This window comes from Hevea brasiliensis, chromosome 4, assembly GCF_030052815.1.
Source record: "Hevea brasiliensis isolate MT/VB/25A 57/8 chromosome 4, ASM3005281v1, whole genome shotgun sequence".
NCBI classification, from domain to species: domain Eukaryota; kingdom Viridiplantae; phylum Streptophyta; class Magnoliopsida; order Malpighiales; family Euphorbiaceae; genus Hevea; species Hevea brasiliensis.
In genome coordinates, this window is record NC_079496.1 from 114,906,403 (window position 1) to 114,931,241 (window position 24,839).

The 24,839-nt window shown below is 33.6% G+C and overlaps 4 protein-coding genes across 8 annotated transcripts; 3 read left to right on the forward strand and 1 right to left on the reverse strand.

Moving 5' to 3' along the window:
• Positions 1-473: 473 nt before the first annotated feature.
• LOC110654014 (ER membrane protein complex subunit 7 homolog) lies at positions 474-4,344 on the forward strand. The gene is made up of 7 exons (XM_021809859.2): positions 474-675; positions 912-955; positions 2,191-2,299; positions 2,506-2,569; positions 2,655-2,771; positions 2,852-2,960; positions 3,946-4,344. The coding sequence occupies exons 1-7, from the start codon at positions 581-583 to the stop codon at positions 4,032-4,034; spliced, it is 627 nt and encodes a 208-aa protein (XP_021665551.2). The 5' UTR covers positions 474-580; the 3' UTR covers positions 4,035-4,344.
• A 152-nt stretch (positions 4,345-4,496) lies between these two features.
• On the forward strand, positions 4,497-10,325 carry LOC110654013 (hydroxyproline O-galactosyltransferase HPGT3). The gene is made up of 12 exons (XM_058146100.1): positions 4,497-5,259; positions 5,703-5,766; positions 5,967-6,016; positions 6,094-6,284; positions 6,850-6,910; positions 7,068-7,140; positions 7,449-7,572; positions 7,680-7,767; positions 9,079-9,129; positions 9,229-9,300; positions 9,707-9,819; positions 9,912-10,325. The coding sequence occupies exons 1-12, from the start codon at positions 5,135-5,137 to the stop codon at positions 9,932-9,934; spliced, it is 1,035 nt and encodes a 344-aa protein (XP_058002083.1). The 5' UTR covers positions 4,497-5,134; the 3' UTR covers positions 9,935-10,325.
• A 945-nt stretch (positions 10,326-11,270) lies between these two features.
• Positions 11,271-17,756, forward strand: LOC110654010 (cysteine--tRNA ligase, chloroplastic/mitochondrial). 5 transcript variants are annotated; one of them, XR_009148372.1, is made up of 11 exons: positions 11,273-11,717; positions 11,825-11,888; positions 12,415-12,576; positions 12,684-12,854; positions 13,438-13,719; positions 13,854-13,979; positions 14,233-14,436; positions 14,718-14,819; positions 15,200-15,469; positions 16,213-16,332; positions 17,100-17,756. XR_009148372.1 is itself a non-coding variant. In XM_021809852.2 (10 exons), the coding sequence occupies exons 1-9, from the start codon at positions 11,341-11,343 to the stop codon at positions 15,434-15,436; spliced, it is 1,725 nt and encodes a 574-aa protein (XP_021665544.2). In that variant the 5' UTR covers positions 11,273-11,340; the 3' UTR covers positions 15,437-15,469; positions 16,213-16,614. The 5 variants fall into 5 exon arrangements, 3 of the variants coding, with proteins under 3 accessions (XP_021665544.2, XP_058002084.1, XP_021665547.2); XM_021809852.2 differs by lacking the exon at positions 17,100-17,756 and having other exon boundaries at positions 16,213-16,614; XM_058146101.1 differs by lacking the exons at positions 16,213-16,332; positions 17,100-17,756 and having other exon boundaries at positions 11,472-11,716; positions 11,820-11,888; positions 15,200-15,716.
• On the reverse strand, positions 16,054-19,951 carry LOC110654012 (heparanase-like protein 3). Its single transcript, XM_021809856.2, has 10 exons — positions 19,766-19,951; positions 18,948-19,282; positions 18,584-18,620; positions 18,333-18,510; positions 18,038-18,186; positions 17,699-17,929; positions 17,356-17,545; positions 17,139-17,264; positions 16,660-16,759; positions 16,054-16,577 (listed from the first exon to the last, which is right to left on the reverse strand). The coding sequence occupies exons 2-10, from the start codon at positions 19,242-19,244 to the stop codon at positions 16,203-16,205; spliced, it is 1,683 nt and encodes a 560-aa protein (XP_021665548.2). The 5' UTR covers positions 19,245-19,282; positions 19,766-19,951; the 3' UTR covers positions 16,054-16,202.
• Between the last annotated feature and the right edge of the window lie 4,888 nt (positions 19,952-24,839).

The window sequence follows — 24,839 nt, forward strand, 5'->3', positions numbered from 1 at the left end:
CAGTCAGTGTTTTGTTGAGATTGTGGGCTATCTGTAAATTCTACTATAATTTTTAACTAATATCAGGGAATCTTTCATCAATTAATTTTTTTTTTTAAAAAAAGCAATGCTACAAATTTGTGGTGGTAGTTTTATAATTAATAATAAAATTGGAGAATTTATTTAGAAAATAATATTTAATGTTTGACATGTTCTTAAAATTTATTTGAAATGAAAATAATATTGTATTATAAATAAAATAAATAAATAAATTCGAGACTCTCTAAAATGCAAAACCTAAAATTTTAGTCCATGTCTAAATTTAAGTACCAAACACAACATTAAATTCTAACTAAATGATATCCATTGACTTGATTTAATAATTGAAATATAATTTTAAATTAAATCAAATTAATTAATTTTAATTTTAAATTAAATCGGTGCAATTTAATTTGGTGTCTATGATCAGGTATAACTCAGCCGCCCATCAGCCCAGCCACATATGTTGTCAAAAAAAAAAAAAAACGGTCGCTAAGAATTTAGTTATTTCCGCCTGTTGAAGGCTTGAAGCTCTCTCAAATCTCTGCTAGATTCTACTGTTATGGCATCCATCCTCAGATCGAAATCGGTTCTTCTCATTCTTTACATACAATTATGTCTTTCTCTCCTCGCTCCGGCACTCGCGATTTCTTCCGGGTACGGTTATCTGTGACATATGCTGAAAATTAACCCATAGAAGATTGCAAATTGGCACTTGAAATTCTTTGATTTGATGATATGAATTCGAAGATTTTACTAGTAGTTTGCAGTTAGTTCAGTTAGGTTTTCCCGTGAACTGACTGTGTATTTGTCCTTTGCACACAGTGAGCTCTAGGGTTTTGACTTTCACTGCTTGTTTGCGTTCTAATTAATTTAATTGTTCTTTTGTCCAGGTCTGGCGATGGTTACGCCATTAATGGTCAAGTGAAGATTGAAGGTACCTGTTAACGTAGGGTTGTTAATGTTTTTTGAGTTTTGGCCAGGGATATCTTTTAATTGTTTTAGATCAGTCGTGAACTTGAGATCATTTCTTCATTCTATTAGTGTTTAAATTAAGGATTTAGAATACCTCCTTTCGGATTCACCCAATATTACCCAAAAGAGGATCAATACTAGTGTGGCAATCAAGTTCCAAATCGCTTCTGCCGCCTGCTTTGATTTTATTTCTGAAGTTCATGTAGAAATTTACTTAAATTTATAATGTAATTCAGTGGCCTCTGTTTTAGGGTCTTCGAATGTCCAAAGACACTACTGCTTCCCCCCAATCCCAACCCAAAAGAATCGTCTATCAGGAGTTGAGTGAAGTGTTCCATATTTGAGCGAAGTTTCTTGGTTAAACTTGTTGATTGGGGTTCTCATGCTAAAGCTTTTTCTTGCTCTATATCTTTCTATAGATGCAGCTCTAAATCTAGTAGGAGAGAGTAAAATGAACCAAATAGCTGATATTAGATGGGGATTTATGCATAGTTTCGTATTGTAATACCAATGGTCAGTTCTTGTGGCACTTTCATAGTGGCTAGAGTTGATTGTAGATTTTCAATGTGAATGACAAACTAGATGAAGCATGGCTTATCTAAAAAATTAAATTTGGACTCCATTACATTAGAACAATATTAATGAACGGTGGACTTATGGGATCTTGACTTCTCATTCATGCCAAAATGAGGTGATTTCCAAGAGCTGTCTAGTCCATTCCTGTTGCTTGTCAATTCAATCTTAATGAAGAATTCGAGGAAGAGAGTATCTTACATAAAAAGAAAGTGGTGTAGAGTAGAAGTCCATAATTTAGTTCCTCTTAAAAGGGAAGCCTAGTTCCTGCCTGTTGAGTTTATTTAGTAAAACAATCTATCGCACAGTGTTAGTTGTCAACCGTCAAGTTAGCTTTTATAACCAATGGCTAAAAATTTTATTTATGATTTGAGCAACCAATACTAGCTCAAGTGGTGTCTGGTGCAGTATTTCACCCTGCTTCAACCACAGATGTTGAAATCGTGATGGAGATACAGTGATTAGTCAATTATTTTGAAACCTGATTCAAAATTTTGATTTGTGGTTTACTTTGCCTCACAATAACATGAACAGTTATGGTTACCCTTCATCTTGCTTGCTGTTTATCTCTCTGATTTGCTTCCTTTTTAGTTCAGTTAGATTATTGATGAATTTATTTGGCAGGTGTGGGTGCAAAAGGTTTTGGTCTTCCTGGAAAACTATCCGACGTCAAAGTTATGCTTAATGGTGGCCAAAGCATCACTTTTCTAAGGCCTGATGGATATTTTTCGTTGTATCCTACTAGTTTTGTTTCCCCTGTTTTTCTTCTCATGGGCATGGTTTTCTACTGTTCTTGTTGTAGCCATTCTGGGGAATTCTTCCACCTGTTTTTTCACTTGCAACTAGATTAAAATATAGAATTTAGTATTATGTTATCAAGGGAATGCTAGTAAATCTTTTCTGGGATACATCTTGATTCCTTGACTTGTACGCTAAAAGCTATAACGTGTCAGCAGGGACTCATTTAATTGAAGCGGCTGCGATAGGCTATTTCTTTTCTCCAGTAGGATTTTCTATCTGTAAACGATGGTAACATTGAATGATCATGTATAGATTTCCCTTTATTGAATTTTCTTTTAAATGTTTAGGTGCGAGTTGATGTTAGTGCCAGATTCCCAGGCAAGGTTCAGGCGGCATTGACAGAGAACAGGAGAGGTCTGAGTGAGTTGGTATTAGAGCCACTGAAAGATGAACAGTATTATGAGGTTGATCTTCTTTCTTATTTCTATCTTACTGTTTGACTAGTTTATCAATATTTATCTCTTTTCTTCTTGTTTTGTTACAGATTAGGGAACCCTTCTCCATAATGTCTGTTGTCAAAAGCCCAATGGGTCTTATGGTGGGATTTATGCTGGTGGTTATGTTCCTAATGCCCAAATTAGTGGAGAACATGGGTAAAGTACTATATTTTATTAATTAATATGTTTTAGACATGGCCTTGAGGAATTGCAGGAGATTTACATGGCCTGAGTAACTGATTTGGCTTTTCGATTTTATAGATTATTACTTAATGGGCACTTTCTGAGATTAGGTCATGCTGATAATGCATTACTTGGACCAGCAAATCAACATATTCTTTTTCGTGTGCATTCAATAATCACAAGTTTGCCACAATTATTCATATAACATCATAAAAAAAAAATCATGTTGTATTTTGTCATCATTCAAGATTTTGAGTAAAAAAATAGTTGGCTGTTCCTTTTTCACATGCATTACCATTCAATTATTTTGTTTTATATTTAGCTTCATTGATCTTTAAGTTTTGTATGTGATCGCAAAATTCCCAATAAGTTAAAAGGAAAATTTTACCGTATAGTCATACGATCGGTCATGTTATATGGTAGTGAGTGTTGGGCATTGAAAGAGTCGTATGTGTCTAAGATAAGAGTTGCGGAGATGAGAATATTAAGGTGGACGAGTGACCATATTAGATTAGATAAATTCCGTAATGAGAGTATTAGAGAAAATATAAGAGTGGTGCCAATTGAGAATAAGTTGAGAGAAGGGAGATTGAGGTGGTTTAGTCATGTGAAGCGTAGACATACAGAGGCTCCAGTTAGACAAGTAGAGCACATTAAGTTAGAGGATAGAAAGAAAAGAAGGGTTAGACCTAAACTGACTTGGAGGAGAGTAGTACAACATGACCTAGAAGCACATTTCTGAGGATTTAACCCAAAATCATTTAGAATGGAGAAAAAGAATCTATATAGCCGACTCTAAATTTTTAGGACAAAGGCTTAGTTGAGTTGAGTTGATCTTCAAGTTTTGTGAGGATTTACCGGTTTTTCACTTGGTGAATTAGTTTTTAGTAGATGACCTGATGTTGCTATGTTGCTTGTTCGTCATTGATCATACTACTCTATCGTTGTACCAAAACAGATCCTGAGGAAATGAGGCGAGCACAAGAAGAAATGAGGCAACAAGGGGTTCCCTCCCTAGCAAACTTTTTACCAGGAGCACAGAGATAAATTTTGATCAAATTGGGCTCATCCACACCATCTCAGGAGCTGAAAAATTCTGCAGCATTGTGATAGAGAGGCATTATTGGTATTCAGCAGAAGATTCATGTACACAGTTATCAATTCTCTCTTATGATACTTTATAATTTGTTTATTCTGATGCTTCTGGAAGGTTGTGTTGTTAACAATGTCAATGATTAGCGGAGACTTTACCCATTATGTTGGTTCATGATTTTTAAGATTGTCTCAAAATTTGTATTCTTAGTATCATTATTTTGTTTGCTTGAAGAGCAGATAAAAGTACTAATATTTATGTTCCTCTCTCTCTCTCTTTCTCTCTCTCGCCTATTATCTGTAAAATTCGTAGTTACTCTAATTGAACAGGGAAATGGTGAGCTAGTGGCTGTGCCCATGAGCGTTGAGGAAGAGGAACAAGTTTATCCCCAGTTTGCATGCTTGGAAATGAATTGGGCAAAACGATTGAAGGATTAAAGGCTACAATTGGTCCTTAATTATGCTGAAATTGCGAGAAACTCTCCCGATTGAGGCTGCATTTGGCTATTTACGAAGCCGTGGTCACGAGCCAGTTCCGGTTCGTGGTTCGTGGCCAGGAGGGAATATGAATAGGCTCTTGTAGCCGTGAGGCTGATTTTTATTGGTTTTTCTTTGATTTGGATTAAAGTAATTTAACGGTTGGAATAAGTTTTAAAAATTTTCAATTTGAATTGGATTGGATCAGGCTGTGGGACTAAATCATTAATTACAATTTAGCTGAAGTTTAATAGGGAGAAGATCCAGTTTAAATTGATCTTTGACCGTTTAGGACCCAAACTGGTCTTGGTCATGTCTATGTTTGTAACCCAATTGATGGGCGGGTACTCAGAGGCCCATTAGCAGTAACGGCTCAGGTCCTCCCTTTCCAAAACCTTCTCTGTTAATATGGAAATTCATTCAAAGCCATGTCTGTTATTGATTATCTCAGGTCGCTTGCTGAGTTTTAAATCCCAACTCCAGTCTCCAATTCTCTCAGATTTTTCTGTCAGATCGTTCAGATATCCTACTCAAATACTTGGAATACGTATACGTGCGCCTACTAAAGTAGGGTGCGAATGGAGAGCTTACCTACAACGACGAAATCAGAGAGGAGATGGAGATCGAAGCCTCTGCAGAGCTCGAAACCCTCTCTAGTCTTGGCCTTCTTCTCTTGCGTGGCTTGGCTCTACGTTGCCGGACGGTTCGTTTCTCTCTTTTTCTTTGCTTTGATCATTTCCCACTTTCCTTCAATTCCCGGTTTCTTTCCCCGGAAAATGTAGCATCGAGATTAACGATATAATTGCTGTATTAGGATGTGTTTGGCCAAATCGACTTAATTTCTTAATTTGTATAATTCTGAATTTTTGCTATTATAATAAGTGATTGACTTGGTCTCGTTGATTTCTGTTCGATGTGAGGTAAATGGAATTTGGATCCAATTCCAGTGGATCCTCTGAATGACTATTTGACAGTTTCAATTTTCTGCAACCAACAGGGCTTAAGTTAAAATATTTTGATTTGATACACTCACTGCGTTATATCTCCTTAGCTAAGCTAGCTAATAGATTGTGTTGTTCGTTTTGGATACAAGAGGACTGATGAGTGGTAACAATTTACGCCTTCTTTCTTTTCGGAAATCACCAGATTGTGGCAAGATGCGGAGAACAGAACATTGCTATCTAATCTTCTTAAGATGAATGCAGCCCAGGTTTGTTTGGCCTACTCTCTTTTTGATAAAGGCATCTGAAAAGGCCCTTTTTAAGGGTGGTTGTGGGTGTTAATTTTTAGTTCATGGTTCCAGTTAAAAAAACTGAGGAATGGTATCATGCCCAAATGCCTTTTTTTCCTCCATAAGTGCAATTATATATGATCTGTTATTAATTGTTCATTTTTTGTACTTGTTGGCAGAGACCCAAGGTTCTTACTGTTGAAGATAAGCTGGCTGTCCTACAATGCAAGTATGTTTCCTCATCGTTTGTTGTCAAATTAAATTTCATCAAGCAAAGATGATCATGTCAATGATAATGGTTTGCAGAGATCTGGAGAGGAGGATTGTGGAGGCAGAGATGGAATTGACCTTGGCAAAGAGTCAAGGCTACCTCAAGAACCGGTTACCACAAAGTGGGTCTTCTTCAGATCGAAAGCTTCTTGCAGTTATTGGAGTATACACTGGATTTGGTAGTCGCTTAAAGCGAAATTTGTTTAGAGGGTCATGGATGCCTAGAGGTCAGTTGGCATTTCATAGTATTTTGGCTTTCTAGACTATTGTTTTTTGATCACATGACATCATCATTAAAAAACATATTTTGATTAACAAATTTTGTTTGATTTCGTATCATGACCATGTGGATTCTGCTAGTTCCACTGCTTGCAATTTGATATTATAACAATTGTTTAGTCTGAGACTTGATGCTTATCTGCTAAAACAACATTTTCTCATAATTTGTGATGTTATTTTCTTGATGCCGATTTTGACTTTGAAGATCAGAATATTAGAATAAATGTTTTCATCTTTGTAGGTAATGATTCCCATTGCATTGCCTTCCGTTTGGTTGCTTCTTTATCAAGCACATGTTATTATTGTGGATCTCAATTATAATTGGTCATTTTGAAATTCACATCATTTTTTCTGATTTGTCTCTCTTCTTTTTTTTTTTTTTAATGAATTTTTCACATTGTATGCTGTTTTTATCTGAGTCTTTATTGGTTTCATATTGTAAGGGGTATTGATTCAAATTATATTCATTAGTTGTTGAGAAATCTATCACAAGCTGTCTTGTTGCTTTTGTAGGTGATGCCTTGAAAAAACTTGAGGAAAGAGGAGTAGTGATACGTTTTGTGATTGGTCGGAGGTTTTCCCTCTCACTTTATACCTTATTTTAGCATTTGCTTCATTTTTCTTACTCATCAAATTGCTTGGTTTGATTATGAGTGTTAAGATTGCACTATTATTGCAATGGGCTTTATGCTTCTAGTAACTTTATTTGATTCTTTTTTTTTTACTGGCAGTGCTAATCGAGGTGATAGCTTAGATCGTAATATTGATGGTGAAAATAGCTCGACAAAGGATTTCTTGATTCTTGTAGGTGATGGAATTTTGTGGTTCTTTTTTTAATTTGTCAAATTTATATTGCCACTTTTCTATAGTGGGTATTTTTTACTAGTTATGAATTTCTGCATAAACATTTTGAAGGTTTTATCATTTTTATTTCCCAATTAGACTTTGTGGAGGAGAAGATAAACCATATCTGATATGCAAAACAGTTAAAGCAAAAGAAAAAAAAAGCTCTGTTAATTATTTGGCATTCATTGAACTCTTATCGCTGATTAAGTGGACTTCATTAACATTTAAAGCAGTGAGTCTGAGCGCACTTCATATTATTTTATCAGGAGGATCATGAGGAGGCGCAAGAAGAATTGCCAAAGAAAGCAAAATTCTTCTTTAGCACTGCAGCACAAAATTGGGATGCAGAATTCTATGTGAAAGTTGATGACAACATAAATCTTGATCTTGGTATGACTTCAATTTCTTATCCATTCGTAAAGCATCACAACTTGCATACTTCTAGTTATTCCTCAGAACGCTTTTCAATGCTTTTAAACATTTTTCTTCTGTGACAGAGGGGTTAATTGGAATCCTTGAACACCGTCGTGGTCAAGATAGCTCTTATATGGGGTGCATGAAGTCAGGAGATGTGATAACTGAAGAGTATGTGCTCTGTAATATTTTATCTCACCCCATAGTTACTTGAAATATGGTACCTTCGGTGTGTGGTATGCCATGCAGCTAGATACACATGGGTAGGCTTAGTTGGTACACAAATTTAGATCTCACTGCATGAAGTACACTTGTTTGCTAGTTGAATTATATTCATTTGGTTCATTAGGCTTTTTATTTCATAAATTTTACACCTAATAAGAATTTGCATAAACCAACATATATCTAAAAGTTGAATTTTTAATACTAATCTCAAATTATATTTCATACTTATGTTGTTAATTTTTTTGAAGTTGCTTAAGCTTTTTCGTTATCGAGCTAACTGAAATTTTAGTAAGTAATATTTTTAATTAATAGTTGAACTTTTATCATCAATCTCAAATTATTGGTCAAACTTATATTATTAATTTTTAAATAAGTTCAAGCTTTTTCGTTGTCTAAAACAAATTAATAGAAACTTATTAGTTTTACTAATATTTTCAATTAATAGTTGAGTATCAAAGAAAAACTCATAATTACTCTTCATTTGTCTTGATTCAATTTACTCTCCTAAGGACACCCTAATCCCACCTCATCATAAATAAATAAATTAGAGAGTCGCATCATTTTTTTCTTTCTCTTCTTCTCTCAGGCATCTCTTTGGCATCACTCTTCTTCTTCTTCTTCTTCTTGTCCGTATTTTTTTCCTTGTCGTCATTCTTTCTTCTTCTCCTTTTGGCATTGTTTCTCCTCTGTTTTTGATTATTCTGTCCTCTTCTCCTTGTTCTAATTCTACTCTATTTTCTTTCTTATTCTCATCTTTTTTTTCTTATTGTTCTCCTGCTAATTAAAAATATTACTTGTTAAAAATTCAACTAGATAATGAAAAAACTTGAGCAATTTCAAGAAAATTAACAACATAAGTTTGAAAAATAATTTGAGATTAATATTAAAAAGTCCAACTATTAGATATATGTTGGTTTATGCAAGTTCTTATTTGGTGAAAAATTTATAAAATAAAATGCCTATGGGGCATGATTTAAATTCGCGTAATAATTAAAACATACCCTATATCTAGCTAAGTGGAGTACCATGTCTCCATACCTGTGACTTGGTAATGCTTTTCAGGTAACTATGTGTTGTATTTATAGTTACTTCCTAATCCCATTGGGTTCCCTTGAGTTTAGTTCAAGTAAAAGTTCTTATTTGCAAAGTCTAATTTGTCTAAAATATTTATTCCCATTAATGGATTTAGGGACTATTTTTTGCTTTTCTGGTCCTAATGCTTAAGTTCTCAGTATCTGAATTTCTATTGATTTTCAGGGGAAGGCAATGGTATGAACCTGAATGGTGGAAATTTGGGGATGAGAAATGGTAAGTGCTCTATTGTACTAATTGTATAGTTCTGAATCTGCTGTAATGGCCACACTCTGATATTTGACCATATTCATATATTTTTTTTTCCTGTTTCAGTTATTTCCGACATGCAGCTGGTGCACTTATAATTCTTTCCAAAAATTTGGCGCAGTATATTAACATAAACAGGTTAGTTATAGATGTTGCCACTGGACAAATTTTGTGCTTAGCATCAGGCCTTAAATTGTGGAAGTGAGGATAAAATTAGGAAAATGATCGGACCAGTGGCTTATTTGCAACTTGGCTGATAATGAGCTCCATTGCAAGATAATATATGTGCAAAGCTCAAAATAAACAGTTAAAATTCATAAATCCTCCTTATCGTGCTTATGCATTCATGACACACTGAGCCATAAATCGGATAGAATTTTGAGGAGATGAGCTGCTTAGTTATTTTTGAAGTCCCGAGGTTCAGCAATTTCACACTAATGTTGCTTGTTTCCCCGAATTAAATTTGAGCTGCCACACAATAACGCACTTTTATTACCCATGCGTACGAGTTTTAATCTTTTTTTCAATTCATTGTTATATACAGTGCATCTCTAAAGAATTATGCTCATGATGATGTATCTGTTGGGTCTTGGATGATGGGTCTTCAAGCAACCTATATAGATGATAATCGTTTTTGTTGCAGTAGCATAAAACAAGGTGAACTTGCTCCCAACCTGTTATTTTGATGAATTGAGCCTTTGTTGGTTGCGCATTTTCATCTTACTTAAAGGACAACTTTTCACTTGCAGATAAAGTGTGTTCTCTAGCATGATCAGAAAATAGAAGGGCTTATCTTTTATCATGATTCACATCCTCCCTTGTTTCATGGGACTCTGGACATTCATAGAGATGCAGTAGATATATTCATTGAGTTCACAGTGGATGGTATGGATCTGTTCATTGCATCCTCTTCTAGTCAGGATCCGAGATGCATTGACTAGATGATTCTTTTTAGATGCAGAGATTGGCTGCAATTCTTTTAGGATGAACACAGGCTAACAACATTATGAACAAGTGCACCAACTTTTGGCATACAAATGCTCTAATATGACTTCTTGTGATGGTTATGTAATCTGCAGGACATCTTCTTCTCTACATGTGATCATGTTTTCCTGTATATTATTATTTTCTCAAGTTGGTAATGATAATTAGATCTTTGTGAATTTGCCTGCATGAACGGGAGTACCAAGTTTTTTGGCAACTGGAACTGCAATACTAAATCATATTCGAGATTAAACACGCTTGTTTTTTTGGCTATAAAAAAAAAAAAATCCTTATTATTTATTTTTTTTTATTTAACATTAATTGAGACTTGAATTTTAGACAGCGCAACCTTAGGGACAACTTTAGTATCTCGGAAGCCTGAGGTGGTGGTGGGGGTTAGGTTGCATTGTTATCTAATGCTAAAATCGTTGTTGCCAAACTCTGGATGCTGTCTTGGTTGATGTATTTTGGTGGATATCAGCAGCTTTACCTCCACAAATTTGACAGTGATATGGTAAACCTGATCAATTTTATTATTTTAGTATTCAAATTATTAATAAAATGTAAAATTAAAATGAAAGTAAAATAATAAAATTGATTTTAATGGTTGATTTAGTAGTGAAAGTGAGATTATGTTTCCTGCGAAAAAAAGATAAATGTTTGTGTGATCTTTACACATGAAAGTTAAAACCATTTAGATTTCATTAAAAAATAAATTTTAATTTTCATAGAACAATTTAAAGACTAAATTCAATTTGGTGTAATTTTAATTAATTTTTTTATTTTTAGCAATTTTAATTTAATTTTAAGAATTCATTTTGCAATCAAAATTGAATTAAATTAATTAAAATAACATAATTTTAATTATTGATCTCTCCTAATTAATTAAGATGGCATGATTTTAACGGTTAATTTCTTTTAATTTTAATTGTATTAAAATTAAAATTTAAAATTATATCAAAATTATTAAAATAAATAATTATAATTATAAAAAAAATTAATTATTATTATTATTATTTTTTTTTTTTTACTCTTAGCCCAAAGATAAAAGGTTTTCACTTGCATTAATAATTTAATAAACATTTTTTTCCTTGATTATTCCTTCATAAACGCAAGGGAAGATAGAGTTTATTAACCAATAACCATCACTAAGGGTAAGGCCACGAACAGCTGGCCTCAGCCCTGCCAGAGCAAATGGGAAGTCTCCTCAAGTGCTATAAGCCCCTCACCTCTTTCCGCTTCTCTCCGCCACCGCACTCTCTGCTACGTTCAATTCAATTCCGAACTCATTTTTCTCGCACCTTCTCCGTCTCCAGGAAGCGAACTTTATGTCGCCTTGTCAGCTCATATCGGCCCTTAATCAACGACAAAGTTAATGCTGGTGATGGAGCGGTCACCCCATCATTATCATCGGCGGAGCTGTGGCTTTACAATACAATGAGCAGAAAGAAGGAGCTTTTTAAGCCCAAAGTGGATGGAAAAGTTGGGATGTACGTTTGTGGTGTTACCGCTTACGATCTTAGCCATATTGGCCACGCTCGCGTCTACGTCACTTTCGATGTTCTCTACAGGTCCCCCAGCTTCTTCTTTCTCAATTTGTTGAGAAATTTATATTTTGTTAATCTATGGTTGGAAGGATACTTACTAATGTAGCTTTTTCTGATTGGGAACTTGGCAGATATCTTAGGCATTTGGGATTCGAAGTGTGCTATGTTCGAAATTTCACTGATGTTGATGATAAGGTCAGTTGGGTTTACTTCCAAGTTTCAATTCTACCTTCACTAGCTATTATAATTCCTAGAATCTCTGTAACTTCGAAAGAGAAGTAATGAAAGAACTGCCAAAAAAGAAACTGTGTATAACATTTTGTAAAATTTGAGCTTTTTTGTTTGTATCAATACTTTCAAGCTTGTCACTTTCTGTAACTGTGATTGTGTTTAAGCTTCTCTGGAGCTGAATTCTTCTTTTCTGTGAGAATGATGTAATGCTAAGTCGTGGAATATGTTGTGGGATTATGGCCTATAGCATAGGATTTACTAGGGTGGAATTCTGAATGACACGGCAACTGCATCTATCTTTTCAGTTTCTGATGTTTGAAGATTAAAGATTTAAGTTTTTCTTTTCCTGAATTTTTGGGTTCATTTATTAAGCACGTGTGTGTGTTTGCATGAATAGTAATTAACGTTATTGTGCTTCAAGAGTTGGCTGCCAACTGCTTTTCATATTGGTATGACAGGATAGCTGAGTTGCACTTTTCAAATTCTGTAGATAATTGCCCGAGCCAATGAATTGGGAGAGGATCCAATCAGTTTGAGCAGACGTTACTGTGAAGAATTCCATCATGATATGGTGTATCTTCACTGCCTGCACCCTTCTGTTGAGCCACGTGTGTCAGATCACATGCCCCAAATAATTGAAATGATCAAGCAGGTATTTTTATTCACCCTACTAGAATGTGAATACTATAAATTTGCAATGTGAAGATCCTTTTGAGTTGGAGTGCTACAATATTATCCCTTTCTCTCTCATCTTTGCAGATTCTTGATAATGAGTGTGCCTACAGAATTGATGGCGATGTTTACTTCTCGGTAGACAAATTTCCTGAATATGGACAATTATCTGGGCGAAAATTAGAAGATAATAGAGCAGGTGAGCGAGTGGCTGTGGACTCAAGGAAGAAAAATCCTGCTGATTTTGCATTGTGGAAGGTAAGATTTTTTAAGCACAGTTATATTGCACATCAGAAATCTGTGCATAACATCATTCACATTATTCAAAATGGTCAGATTTGATGTTTCTTATGTCTCATGAAACCTGCAAAAATCTTAGCTTATAAATACTTTCTTTTTTTAATGTTGTCTGGTTTATAGCGTTTTGTTAATTGTTGGATAACATCACACACTGGATAAGTTCATATGTACTAGGTTCTGCCTTTTGGGCCACAGGTGGATAGGACTTGGGTTTTCAAATCTGCCTACTAAAAGATTTGGTAAATTGCATTTGGCTTGAATATGTAAATTCAGTTACTGTGCTCATCATATCAAATATCCATGCAGAACTTTTTCTTTGAATATCTTCTATAATTTTCAGCAACAAAGAAATTCAATATGCATAAAAAAACTAAGCATTAATCCCAAATTCAATATGAATAAAACAAATTATTTTTGCCTCCAAAATTTATTGATATACCTATAAATAAAAAAGGGGATGAGGGCAATACTTTCTATAGTTTGTTTTACTTTTGGCATGTCTTTTTCTTTTTTTCTAAATTCAACTTCCTATATTTTGCAGTCTGCAAAGGAAGGTGAACCTTTTTGGGAGAGTCCATGGGGGCCTGGAAGACCTGGATGGCATATTGAGTGCAGTGCCATGAGTGCTGCTTATCTTGGTCACTCTTTTGACATTCATGGTGGGGGAATGGACCTTGTGTTTCCCCACCATGAAAATGAGATTGCCCAGAGTTGTGCTGCATGCAGAGATAGTAGTATAAGCTACTGGATACATAATGGCTTTGTCACGGTTGACTCTGAGAAAATGTCCAAATCACTTGGAAACTTTTTTACAATTAGGCAGGTAAAGAATTCCATATCTTATTTGATCTTTTGTACTCTCGTTTATGGTTCCTATGATTCTATCCTACAGGCTCAGACATTGGGCCTGGTATTTATATTAACATGATTCTTATGAATATTTTTATTTTTTCCTAGGTTATAGATCTTTATCATCCACTGGCTTTGAGACTTTTCTTGTTGGGGACCCACTATCGATCTCCAATCAACTACTCTAATGTACAGCTTGAGAGTGCTTCAGAACGTATTTTTTACATATATCAGGTATCATAGTATGCACACTTTTTATCTCCACTCTATATTAATAAGCCAGATCTTGTGAATCACACTTGTTTTCTGGCTTTGGGAAGCATTACAAAAATTATTTTGACTACTAGTGTTTATGTACTTCTTTAAATTCTTTCTGCCAGCTTCTTGTTCCTGTCAAACAAAACTTAGAGAACTTCACTTAAAAAGTTCTATAGGTTATTTTGTTAAATTTCGTGTTGTTTGATTCACATGATTCATTTGGTTGCAGACATTACATGATTGTGAAACTGTCATCAGCCAGCATGACGTGGCATTTGAGAAGGATTCTGTCCCACCTGATATTTTAGATGGCATTAATAGGTTCCATAGTGTGTTTGTTGCCTCCATGTCAGATGATCTTCACACCCCTGTTTTGTTGGCAGCATTGTCTGATCCACTAAAAATAATCAATGATATGATACATACCAGAAAGGTAACAAGATTCAGATACATTCTCTATTGTTTTTGTAAAGTATTATTACGTGGAGATGTTGGGTTTACACTCTGGAGGCAGCTCTGCTAGGTTCTTAAAATGTAGAGATACCTTGAGCAACAATCTAAGTGTGTTCGATTTCTGGAATCTAAAGTAAATTCTGTCAAATACTTCCTTTCACATTAATTTATTCAGTTTCTGTGATCCTCGCTCCCCTTCACTGTCTGCTTCTCTGTCTGTTGATATTTGTGTTGCTTATTATTTACTGGTGATTCATGCAGGGAAAGAAACAGGCAAAGCGAATTGAATCACTTGCTGCTCTAGAAAAGATAGTCAAGAATGCTCTGTGTGTCTTGGGGTTGATGCCCACAACATATTCTGAGGTAAACTTAATGTTTACAGGTCCTGCTACACTCTGGCAATATCTTTGCACAACCGTTTAATAATTTTGGAAGAAATCAACTGGACACCTTCCCTCTTGTGGTACAACAGCTAAGTTTCAAATCATTCCTAAATTATGGTGCTGCAATGATACTAGCTTTCAAGCATGTATTTGTTTTCTTCCATTTTTTGTTCCTCAATTAGTCCTAGAAATCTTCTCTAGTTTCATTCTGCAGCTCATCAGTGTTTTCCACCTTTCCCACACAATTTCCCAATGTACTTCAGCTTTATCAGTGTTCTTGTTACTGTTAGTGAATCTTGTTACCATGTATTGTAATCTTTGTCTGTTTTATTGTGTGCTGTAAACCATTTCCTGCCACAGGTTCTGCAGCAAATGAGGGAAAAGTCACTGAGGCGTGCAAAGTTAACAGAAGACCAAGTATTGCAAAAAATTGAAGAAAGAAATGTAGCAAGGAAGAACAGAGACTATGAAAAATCAGATGCCATTAGGAAGGATTTGGCTACTCTGGGAATTGCTCTTATGGATGGTCCAGATGGCACAAGTTGGAGACCAGCTATTCCTCTTGCACTGCAAGAGCAGCAAGTTGCTGCAACTTGAATGATTTGCTGGGCTTCTCACTATGACTTTATGGTTGTGATATATTAAAGTATATTTTTCTTTGTATTAAACTTAGGAAATTAGTTTGGAATTTGGGAATTAGAGATAATGCTTACAAACGGGATTAAATTGAGATGACAATAAGATAAACCCTGAATTTCATTTACCATGGGGTAGATTCTTTGACAACAATGTAATGATACATTCTTTAAATGTGCCATATAACAGCTATACATTTGAAGCTGACTAGTGACTACTGAAAATTATTTTCTGATGAACATCTATAATTTGTCTATGACGTCCTTAGTCCAGATGCTTTTATTTTCCTTTTCTAGTTGTGTTTGGTCGCTGTTATTCTGAAAATATAGTAGATGGAGGGGAAGAAAGCCTGCTGGATAATCAATTTTGGTTTTGCATACTTCAATTTGGAATCCTGACATCAATTTTTATACGCTAATGTTTTTTGTTTAATTAAAATGGTGCACTATATCTTTAAACAAATCTGGTCTCTCAATTTTCACCCAGCCCAGTGGACAATTGTGTCGTGGCTTAATTCATAGATGGTTACAGATCTGGTAGCATCTTTGCATAAGTTTGTTTCATATATTAAGCCATCATTTGCAAACATCTTCGAGCTTTATTAACCTGTTACAGTACTATATCATGAATTCTGACATCTTTTAGCTAAAGATAGGAAAGTTTTGCACAATTGCTTTGAATCTCATTGCTATACATGAAGAAGCAGAATTAATCATTTTTTACTCACTTATACACAGGCAGGAACTGTTATATTAGTAATCTGAGCAAATACAATAGAGAAAGGAGCAACAGTTATTGGATTGGAGAGGCCAACTCTTATCGGATCCAAGGGAGGAATCGCTCCAGATGAATTTACAGTAAGTATTTTCCCGTTTAAAAGTACACTTTGGCTGTGAAGGTCGCCATCCTTGGCTGTTAAATGATATTCTTCCCTTGTATTTTCATCAAGTTTAGTACCTCTAGTTATTGTAGCGAATTTTGCTCTTCGATTTTGGTATTCTTGCAGTATCCAAGTGCCATTTCTGGCAACATTTTCAGTAGAAATGCTGACTTGAACTGTAGTGTTACCATCTAGGTTGATCAAGAGCAATGTGATGCCTTGCTGTAGTAATGAAAATCTAGAGTATTAGCCTAGCAAATGTGTATGCATTTGTTTGCCAATTTAAGTTTAAGAATTTACTCACAGTTGCTTTTGAGCAGTGAGCATAAGCACGTATTTTCTTTGTCCCTGAGAAACTTGTGGACAGGGCATTTTGTCCCATCAAACGGTGCCACAGAAGAGCACTGAAAATGTAAACAAATAATATAATGTTAGCAATGCACATGTACTGATGTACGGATTAACTTTAATCAGTGAGGCCTAGAAGGTGGTGACTTAACATCTCACATGCAAAAGTCCTTAGATTCATCAAAGATTTTCTTATGTGGAGATTGGTAAATGTATCTTCTGTGGATTTGGGCAATCAAGGATTCTTTAAATGCCCTTTTTTAGGCTAGACATAGATCCACTTGAAAATATAACATTCTTTGAAACTATTTTTGACAAAGCTCTTTTGTTGTTTTACTCTTTGATTATGTTCAAGTAAAAAATGTTCTTTTTTCTCTTATTGTTCTCTTCTGTAAGGAATGGAATAGGTGAGGAATTTTGAAGATCAAGCATTACCTGTAGTAATCAGGATTTGGGACAAAGGTGGTGGTGTTGAGGAGGCCGTAGTTTCCACCAATCAATGTCTGTCTACAGTATGTTTTTGTATCATAAGATGATGCCATTCCTAGTTGGTCCAAGTACCTATTTGATTAGTGTTAAACAAGATCAATAAATGAAGAGATTTTAAACAAGTAAACAAAATATAAGGCAGGAACTTTCTGGACTACATTACCAGAAACTGAACACAAATGCATTTGTGACAAGATTATGGCCACTGTTGTAAGCACCTCCTGCCTCTCCAACCCAAGCAACTGCCTGTGTCCCTGAACCCTTCAAAATTCCTTGAAGGCTGCTAAACGGCTGAGAGCCACCATCTAGATAAGATGGATCTAAGATCTTGTCAATGAGATGATCATCAACACCTATATGGAAGAAACACAGAAAATTAACATACTTCTCTAGTCAGAAATTTCAAGTGACTTTTAAGTAAATTCTGTTGGGAAGATACTGGGATTAGACTGCCACAGAACTTGAGCAAGGTACTGTTTGATGTATTGCTATTACAATTTATTTACCTGGACCAAGGTTATAGATGTGTTGGGTGACTACTTGAAGAGATTTAGGCGTTTTTTCTATGAATTTTGTAAACCAATTCGCATCAAAGAACCCTCCAGGTGCTAGGACTAGTGGTTTATCTTCAAAACCTGCATGAATGTTTTCCACTATGTTTTGCAATGTGGTTACATCAGATGCATATTGATCTGCTGCAACTATAGCTCCAACTCCATTCCCACTCAGTTCATTTCCTGACAACCAGAAAAAGTCTCATAACAAGTTTAAACTGCAATTTTTTTTTTGTCTGAAACTGCAAATTTATTCTACGCGCCAAAAACAAAAGTATTAGTATTTCTTACCTAGCTCCCAGCCATGAATTCTGTAGCCCCTGTTCACAGTGTATCGAATAAGAGATTCGGCATCACTTGGATCCCATGCTCCAACAGCGGAACCATCAGAAGCTATAGTCCTGCCCTTTAGTGCATTTAACCCAAAAATAACAACAGCACTGTATTCACAATTTGAAACAAAATTTTCAGACGCTAATTTACTTTAATATATTAACCCAAAAGCCAGGGAAACAAGAATGGTATATGTGAGAAAATATTTTTATGGATTTTTTTTTTTTTTTTTGAGAAGTAGGATGATAGTTACCCAGCTTGTTTGAAGAAAGTGTTTAATTCATCCCATCGAGACATAGATAAGCAACCTTGGGAGAAACTAAACATCTCTGAGCTGTTCTTGACAAATGAAGTGCAAGGTTCACCTTGTCTCTCATATATGACTTTATCTTGTAAGGTGCCCCCCATTCTAATTTTCAGAGGAGAAAAAGCTGCAACCTCATCGAAATTATGTTACAACTTGTCTCTTAAGTATGCAAAACTTAATGTTAAAATTATTCTTACCTTTAATGGCATTTAGCAATATTGGGTTGGTAAGATCCTGCAAAAATTTTTAAAAAAATGTCGAACAGAAAGGGATTAGATATATCAAAAAGACTATAATATAATTATTTGTTATTCTTCACTTTACCCCTTCTCATTTATGCTTTAAACTTGATCTCAGATAACTTATGTGATCTGAGGTTTGTCAAGGAACATAAGAAACCAGAGAACGTGAAGCTGACTAGATAAGGAAATACTTGACCAGAAATGGCAATGAAAAATTCAAGATAAAAGCTTTAATGTATATTTGCCAAAATCCTGCTGAGGAATTGGTTATGTAGATCAATTCTGCCAAGTGAGAACTCAAAACACACACAAAACTTACCAGATTAAGAAGAGAAGCTCTGCCCCAACTACAAGTTCCATAATCACATTTATCAGGTGGCCACCAGTCTAAAGTAGCACATATAAAATCATGGTCAGTTGCTCCAATTGAAGCTGTTCCATTGATGAAAACTGTACCCTCTGTGCTCTGTGAAGCCCCAAATACTGAGCTTTTACTCACCAGGTAAAGCCAAACACAGGAAAACAAAAACAAGAGACTAAAGAAAGAACCACCCATTAGATAAAATAATGTGTTCTGCTTTGTGCTCGTCTCTTGATCAGTTTGTGAGGGTGCCATGCTAGTCTGACGTAGTTAAATAAGAAGACTACCTTCGGCTGCAGAGAGATTATTTATTTATTTATTTATTTGTGTTAGGGATGGGAAGTTGAAAATTAATCATATTTTTTTGCACATAAATAAAGTGATATAAAACAATTACTTAGAGTATCTTTTGGTGATGTTAAGTGATCTTTTTTTCTAATTAAGTAATGAAATTAATGCTGAATATTAAATATTGGCCATTAAGAAAAGAAATGCTGCTAATTTAGAGACTACTAGTGGCAGAATGATGTGTATTTTTTGGGGAAGGAGGATTGGTAGGGTAAGCTGATTTCTTTATCAAAAGGATTAGTTAAGAAGATTCTCACCCAACAGATGATTAGAATTTGGATGACCCAAACCTAAGCTATTATTAATTTATGCTATTGCCAAATCAGATGTGGAAAAACCTTCACCAAACCCATTCCTTATAGAAAGTAAGATGTGGTGCTTAACAATACCATTAAACAATTGCTTTGAACTGTAATTTTGAATCTTACCTTTGAATTTTTGCAATTTTCTTTCTCCCAAGCCTTTTCATCTCTATCTCTGCTCCATTGGAACTGCCATGAGAATGCTATGAATTAATAATCAAAGGGATGTTGAAGCTTAGCATCTAAATTTGTGGACAGAACCAATGAAAACTGAGTTGCTCAGATGGGATTCTGGGAACCTTCCTTATGCAATCACATATGATCTAATTACCAAGTCAGATACTAAAAGTCTAAGATAACTTATTATTGTGGCTTGGAAGAATTCAAACGTCTACTAAGCAGAGTCAAAACCCCTTGAGTCCTGGCAGGGAAATCCAGACTATAGCAAGCAGAGTCAAAACCCCTAGAGTCCTGACGGGGAAATCCAGACTATAGCAAACCCCTTTAGTCCTGACTGGGAAATCCAGACTATGGCCTATCTTCCATACTTCACTTGCCTACAACCATTCCTTCCCCTTTCCAGTGGGCGCAGCACAAGTCGATGAATCACTGCAAGTGTTAAATTTTTATTCAATTTTTTACTAGTTAACTATAATTATAATTAAAATTTTAAATTTGATAAATTATTAAAAAAATTGATTAAAATTGAAAAAAAAATGCATGAATAATTAAAATTAATTGATAAACATTTTTCTTTTTTCTTTTTTTGTTTGGGGGGGAGGATACTCATGCATGGATAAATAAAATTAATTGATTAAGTGATAATTGACTCATGTAATTGAAAAATAATAAATAATGAATGAAGTAAGGTAGGTCACAATTGCATTGCAATTCATGGGAGGTTCTCTTTAGGTGGGTACTGGGTATGCCTGGCCTATTTTCCACTTCAAGCGTTCATAGTTTTTCCTCAGAAACATGGGCACACCTTTAACAAATAGAAAAGAGCAGGTTTCAGAAGTCAAAAGAGCAAGGAGTTAACAATTAGAAACAAGTGGGGAAGAGGTTATGTGGAGGAGGCAAGTTATATCTAAAACTAATATATATATATATATATATATATATATATATATATATATAAATTCAGCTCTTTGTTGAGAGTAGACGTCCATCCACCACCCCAGAACCTCTAAAGCAACACCAAAATCAGAGAATTTTACATATTAGAGTTTGACAAATAGTGGAGGTTTAAAATATAGTTTTTAGAGGTTATTGAAAGCGTTCAAAATCTGTATTTTCCAACTCACTAAATAAATTAGTGGGATTACTAATGTTTTTCTAATTTAAAATCTTCAAATATTATAAAAATAATATTTTCCTTTGAAAATTTTTACTTTATAAAAAACCTTATTATACTCTTCTCCCATTCAAATGAAATTTTAAGGGAATCTAATGGTGCTAATATGAAACGGTGGCGTTCGAGATGATAAATGCACGTGCTTCTAGAGATGAGGAGTTGGTTTTTCATTGAGAATTATAAGACGTATGAATATAATTATAATTTTATATAAATAGTATAATTTTTTTTATCTCTTTATTTTCTCTCTAAATTAGAGAAATTATATTAAAATAAAAAATATGTAATTTTAAAATTTTATAAAATCTTGTATTGTTTTATAGAACCTGCAAACAAAATAAGAAGATGGATTTGCATTTTTTTAATATATTAATTTATAATATATTAATTTTTAATAACTAATTAAATTTAATCATTTATTACCACAATATAAAATTACCATTGACTCATGATTATATTTTACTCCTAATTAAAGTTGGCTTTAAAATTTGTAAGAAAATAAACTTAATAAGATATGTTACTTCAATCAATTAAAATAGTATAAATAATATATTATAAAATAATATTTTGATTTTATAAATTAAAATTTATTATTTAATAAAATTATTGTCAAAATAGCTTTAATTTTTTAATTATTTTTAATAAAAAGTTTTATAATTTATTTAGAGTACTTATGCAATAAGAATTTTTAAATTAATAATTTTTTATTCATATTTTACTTAAAATTTATTGATTTCAATAATCAATTAATTTAATATTTATTTTTTACAAAATAATCATGTTATGTCCATCTATGTTCAACTCAAACTTTTTCAGCAACAAAGTAAAGCCTTTATTTAGTTTTACCATTTTTTTTAATGTGGTATATATTAACATGCATGGCATGTTTGTCTTCTTTACTTTTAATTAGTGATTTATTATAAAAAATTTTATATTTAAAATAATTTTAAATTTTTTTATATTTTTTTTACTCATTATTTTTTATTTTAAAATATATTTATATTACTTCTCAAGGTATAATAGAATTAATTATAAAAGAAAAAAACTTATATATTCTATTTGCAAATTATTACAACAATTGTAATATGTTTTTTTTATAATTCAATTATATTGTATGTATTAAAATTATAATGTTATAAATAATATATATCTAAATAAAATAAAAAGAATTATTTAATCATTTAATATAAATTTAAATTGTATTTACTATAATTAATAAAATAGTATGATTTAGAAAAATATAAAATATAAAAAAATAAAATAAAATAAAAAATAATTCACATAATGCGTTGGTAAAATAACTAGTTTAGGTATAGTTTAGACCTACGTGTCTTATATATTTCACTAATAATTTATTTTTTCTTAATTTTTTTTATTTCTTAAAAGAGAATTTTAAAAATACGAGCCATTCATTTTTCATTTCATTGATCCAATAAGAAAAAATCTTTATGGTCTCAATAATTTTTTTTAATTATGTCAAAACAAAAATACCCTTTAAAATTTTGCTATAATTTTTTTTAGACTAAATGTTAGACTCTATTGAGAATATTTTCATATATAATACTTCGTTTGTTTCGTGAAAAATAACTTCTATATGGAAAATATTTTTATGAAAAATTCAAAAAAATATTTTTTATTGTTTGGTTATAACGGTAAACTAATAATATATGCTTATGTATGTATGTATAAATATTTTCATATTTTAATAAGATTATCAAAGTTTATAAAATAACACATTTTAGTTTTCATTTTGACTATATTAACAATTTTCTTGAGTGCTTCAAACGCTAAGAAAATATTTTCGTTCAACAAATAGAGTCTTAAACTACTCTAAATTAAAAATCTTAAAGAAAGCAGTTGCCTTTCTCAACCTCAAATTTGGTATTAAACGGATACAATCAAGCCTGTATCCAGTTTTAAAAAATTCCCACCTACAACTTGTTAGGTTTAGTGATTATCAGTTCTTTTTCCAATATGCGTCATAGTTGAATGATCAGTCTATGTTCAATTGTTGCAGTTTTACAGTATAGCCACTTGCAATAACTGCAGATCCCTAAGAACATGGATGATTATGAGTTAGGATTAAACAACTTCTATGTGTGTATATGAATTAGGATTATGAGTTAAACTTAGTTTCGTTTCATGAATGATAAACATCGTGTTTGATTCAATTCTATTTTATAAAAATTTTTTAATTTTTTTTTTTTACATTTTTTTATTGTTTGACAATTTAAAATAAAAAAAAACTTAATTGAATTTATTATTATTATTATTTAGTTAATTGTACAGAGAAAAAAAAAAAAAGCAAAAATTTTTTTGAATGTATTCGAGCCTCTAAATCCAGAAGACAATTAGAGTATTACATTGCCTCTATATGAAGATGGGTTAGCAGGCGCCGCGCTCGTTGAATATGACTTTTACTATTCAAGCTTCGGCCATCTGATTTCCATGATTTCATAGTTTGATCAAATAAAACAAACTTAGTTACAATGGACAAAAGTCCATATTTATGTGTTTGTGCTTCCTATGCTTTTTGCAGGGCGTAAACCTCTCAACGGTTGCTAATAAGAGCCACATCCCTGTTTCCCTATTCTATCAACTAAAAATAGAAAATTATATAAATCTATGAAAAAAAAAAAGGGGGAAAAGTTGGTGTTACGTTAACTCTGTAGTTTGAAATTCTGACGCACAAGACGAGTGGAAACCTGGAATGGGCTCATTGTCATTAACTGTGAGAATAATAAAATATGATTCTGTTATTTCTATTTGTTAAAACTTTCGAAGGGTCCATTGGAAGGGTCATTCTAATTCCAAAGTGCAACCACAGGTGACAAGACTTCAAGATTTTAACTCTTGTAACCCTATCCTCTTGTTCTCCCCTCTCTTCTTCTTAATTTATTTCATTTCATCTTTGATTAGGCCATGGAAGGGTTGGAAGGTCTAAGAACCCACTGCTTGCATGCACGCTCTCGGTGGTATATTATGTGTCCGTGATTGTGAATCTCCACGGTTGGCCTTGCCTTTCTAGCTTTGGGAGTCACCTGATGATGATGAGGACAATAACGATATAGATATAGAAAATCGATATGCAACGTTCAGGCTCTGAACGCATTCTCCAATTTACATTAGACTGCTAACCCTCATAAGCAAGTGATAATACTGATTAGGGGGAGCAACTGTTTTTAGGACGGAAAGTTTACAAGATTGCAAAGAACCCTTTCAGATGCTTTACATTTTATTTGGGGAAGGTTAGGTTTTATGAGATAATGAGACCTTATTTAAAGTTTTAAACTCCGGACTAACCTACACTTTGATGCAATGAGTAATAATCACAAGTTCACAAGAAGCTTATTGCATCAGCTTTTTAACCTCCATGCACTTGGTTCACTTCCACCTAATACCCGACACTAAGTATGATACTACTTTCGATAACTTCGCTGAAAGGACAGTTTTCTAGTAACAAGACTCTTCACCATCACCCTTACAACCACAGTTTTTGGATCAGATTTTTTTTGTTATGTCCTCCTTAAGACGAAAGCTATGCTTTTAGGCCACTCAGCATCAACTGCCATGAGCTCACATTCAGGCGTTGCCATAGCAATACAAAAACAACTAAGCCCCATTCCCAAACTTGTTGAGATGGAGCATACAGACCCTTTTTCGCCATTCAGTTTTGTTAGACACAAGATCCACTTCAATATCCAAAACTCCTATGATATTACTTCGCTCCGTGTGATTTTAAGCCTCCCTCTTCCCATCTCACTCTTACCCCTACTAACTTATTACACTTCGTCGCTGTAACAATACAATGATAAAATTAGTCCACAGCAGTAAACAAGGTAGAGG

Bases quoted from the DNA above. Each gene is read 5' to 3' on its own strand.
- LOC110654014 (XM_021809859.2), top strand. From the start codon at position 581: ATGGCATCCATCCTCAGATCGAAATCGGTTCTTCTCATTCTTTACATA. The intron at 2,570-2,654 runs GTAGGATTTTCT...TTAAATGTTTAG, and splicing joins TAGGCTATTTCTTTTCTCCA to GTGCGAGTTGATGTTAGTGC. The intron at 2,772-2,851 runs GTTGATCTTCTT...GTTTTGTTACAG, and splicing joins AAGATGAACAGTATTATGAG to ATTAGGGAACCCTTCTCCAT.
- LOC110654013 (XM_058146100.1), top strand. From the start codon at position 5,135: ATGGAGAGCTTACCTACAACGACGAAATCAGAGAGGAGATGGAGATCG. The intron at 5,260-5,702 runs GTTCGTTTCTCT...GGAAATCACCAG, and splicing joins TGGCTCTACGTTGCCGGACG to ATTGTGGCAAGATGCGGAGA. The intron at 6,017-6,093 runs GTATGTTTCCTC...AATGGTTTGCAG, and splicing joins CTGGCTGTCCTACAATGCAA to AGATCTGGAGAGGAGGATTG.
- LOC110654010 (XM_021809852.2), top strand. From the start codon at position 11,341: ATGGGAAGTCTCCTCAAGTGCTATAAGCCCCTCACCTCTTTCCGCTTC. The intron at 11,889-12,414 runs GTCAGTTGGGTT...CAAATTCTGTAG, and splicing joins TCACTGATGTTGATGATAAG to ATAATTGCCCGAGCCAATGA. The intron at 13,980-14,232 runs GTATCATAGTAT...ATTTGGTTGCAG, and splicing joins GTATTTTTTACATATATCAG to ACATTACATGATTGTGAAAC.
- LOC110654012 (XM_021809856.2), bottom strand. From the start codon at position 19,244: ATGGCACCCTCACAAACTGATCAAGAGACGAGCACAAAGCAGAACACA. The intron at 18,621-18,947 runs GTAAGTTTTGTG...AAATTTTTGCAG, and splicing joins GAGCTTCTCTTCTTAATCTG to GATCTTACCAACCCAATATT. The intron at 17,265-17,355 runs GTAATGTAGTCC...CTAATCAAATAG, and splicing joins GCATTTGTGTTCAGTTTCTG to GTACTTGGACCAACTAGGAA.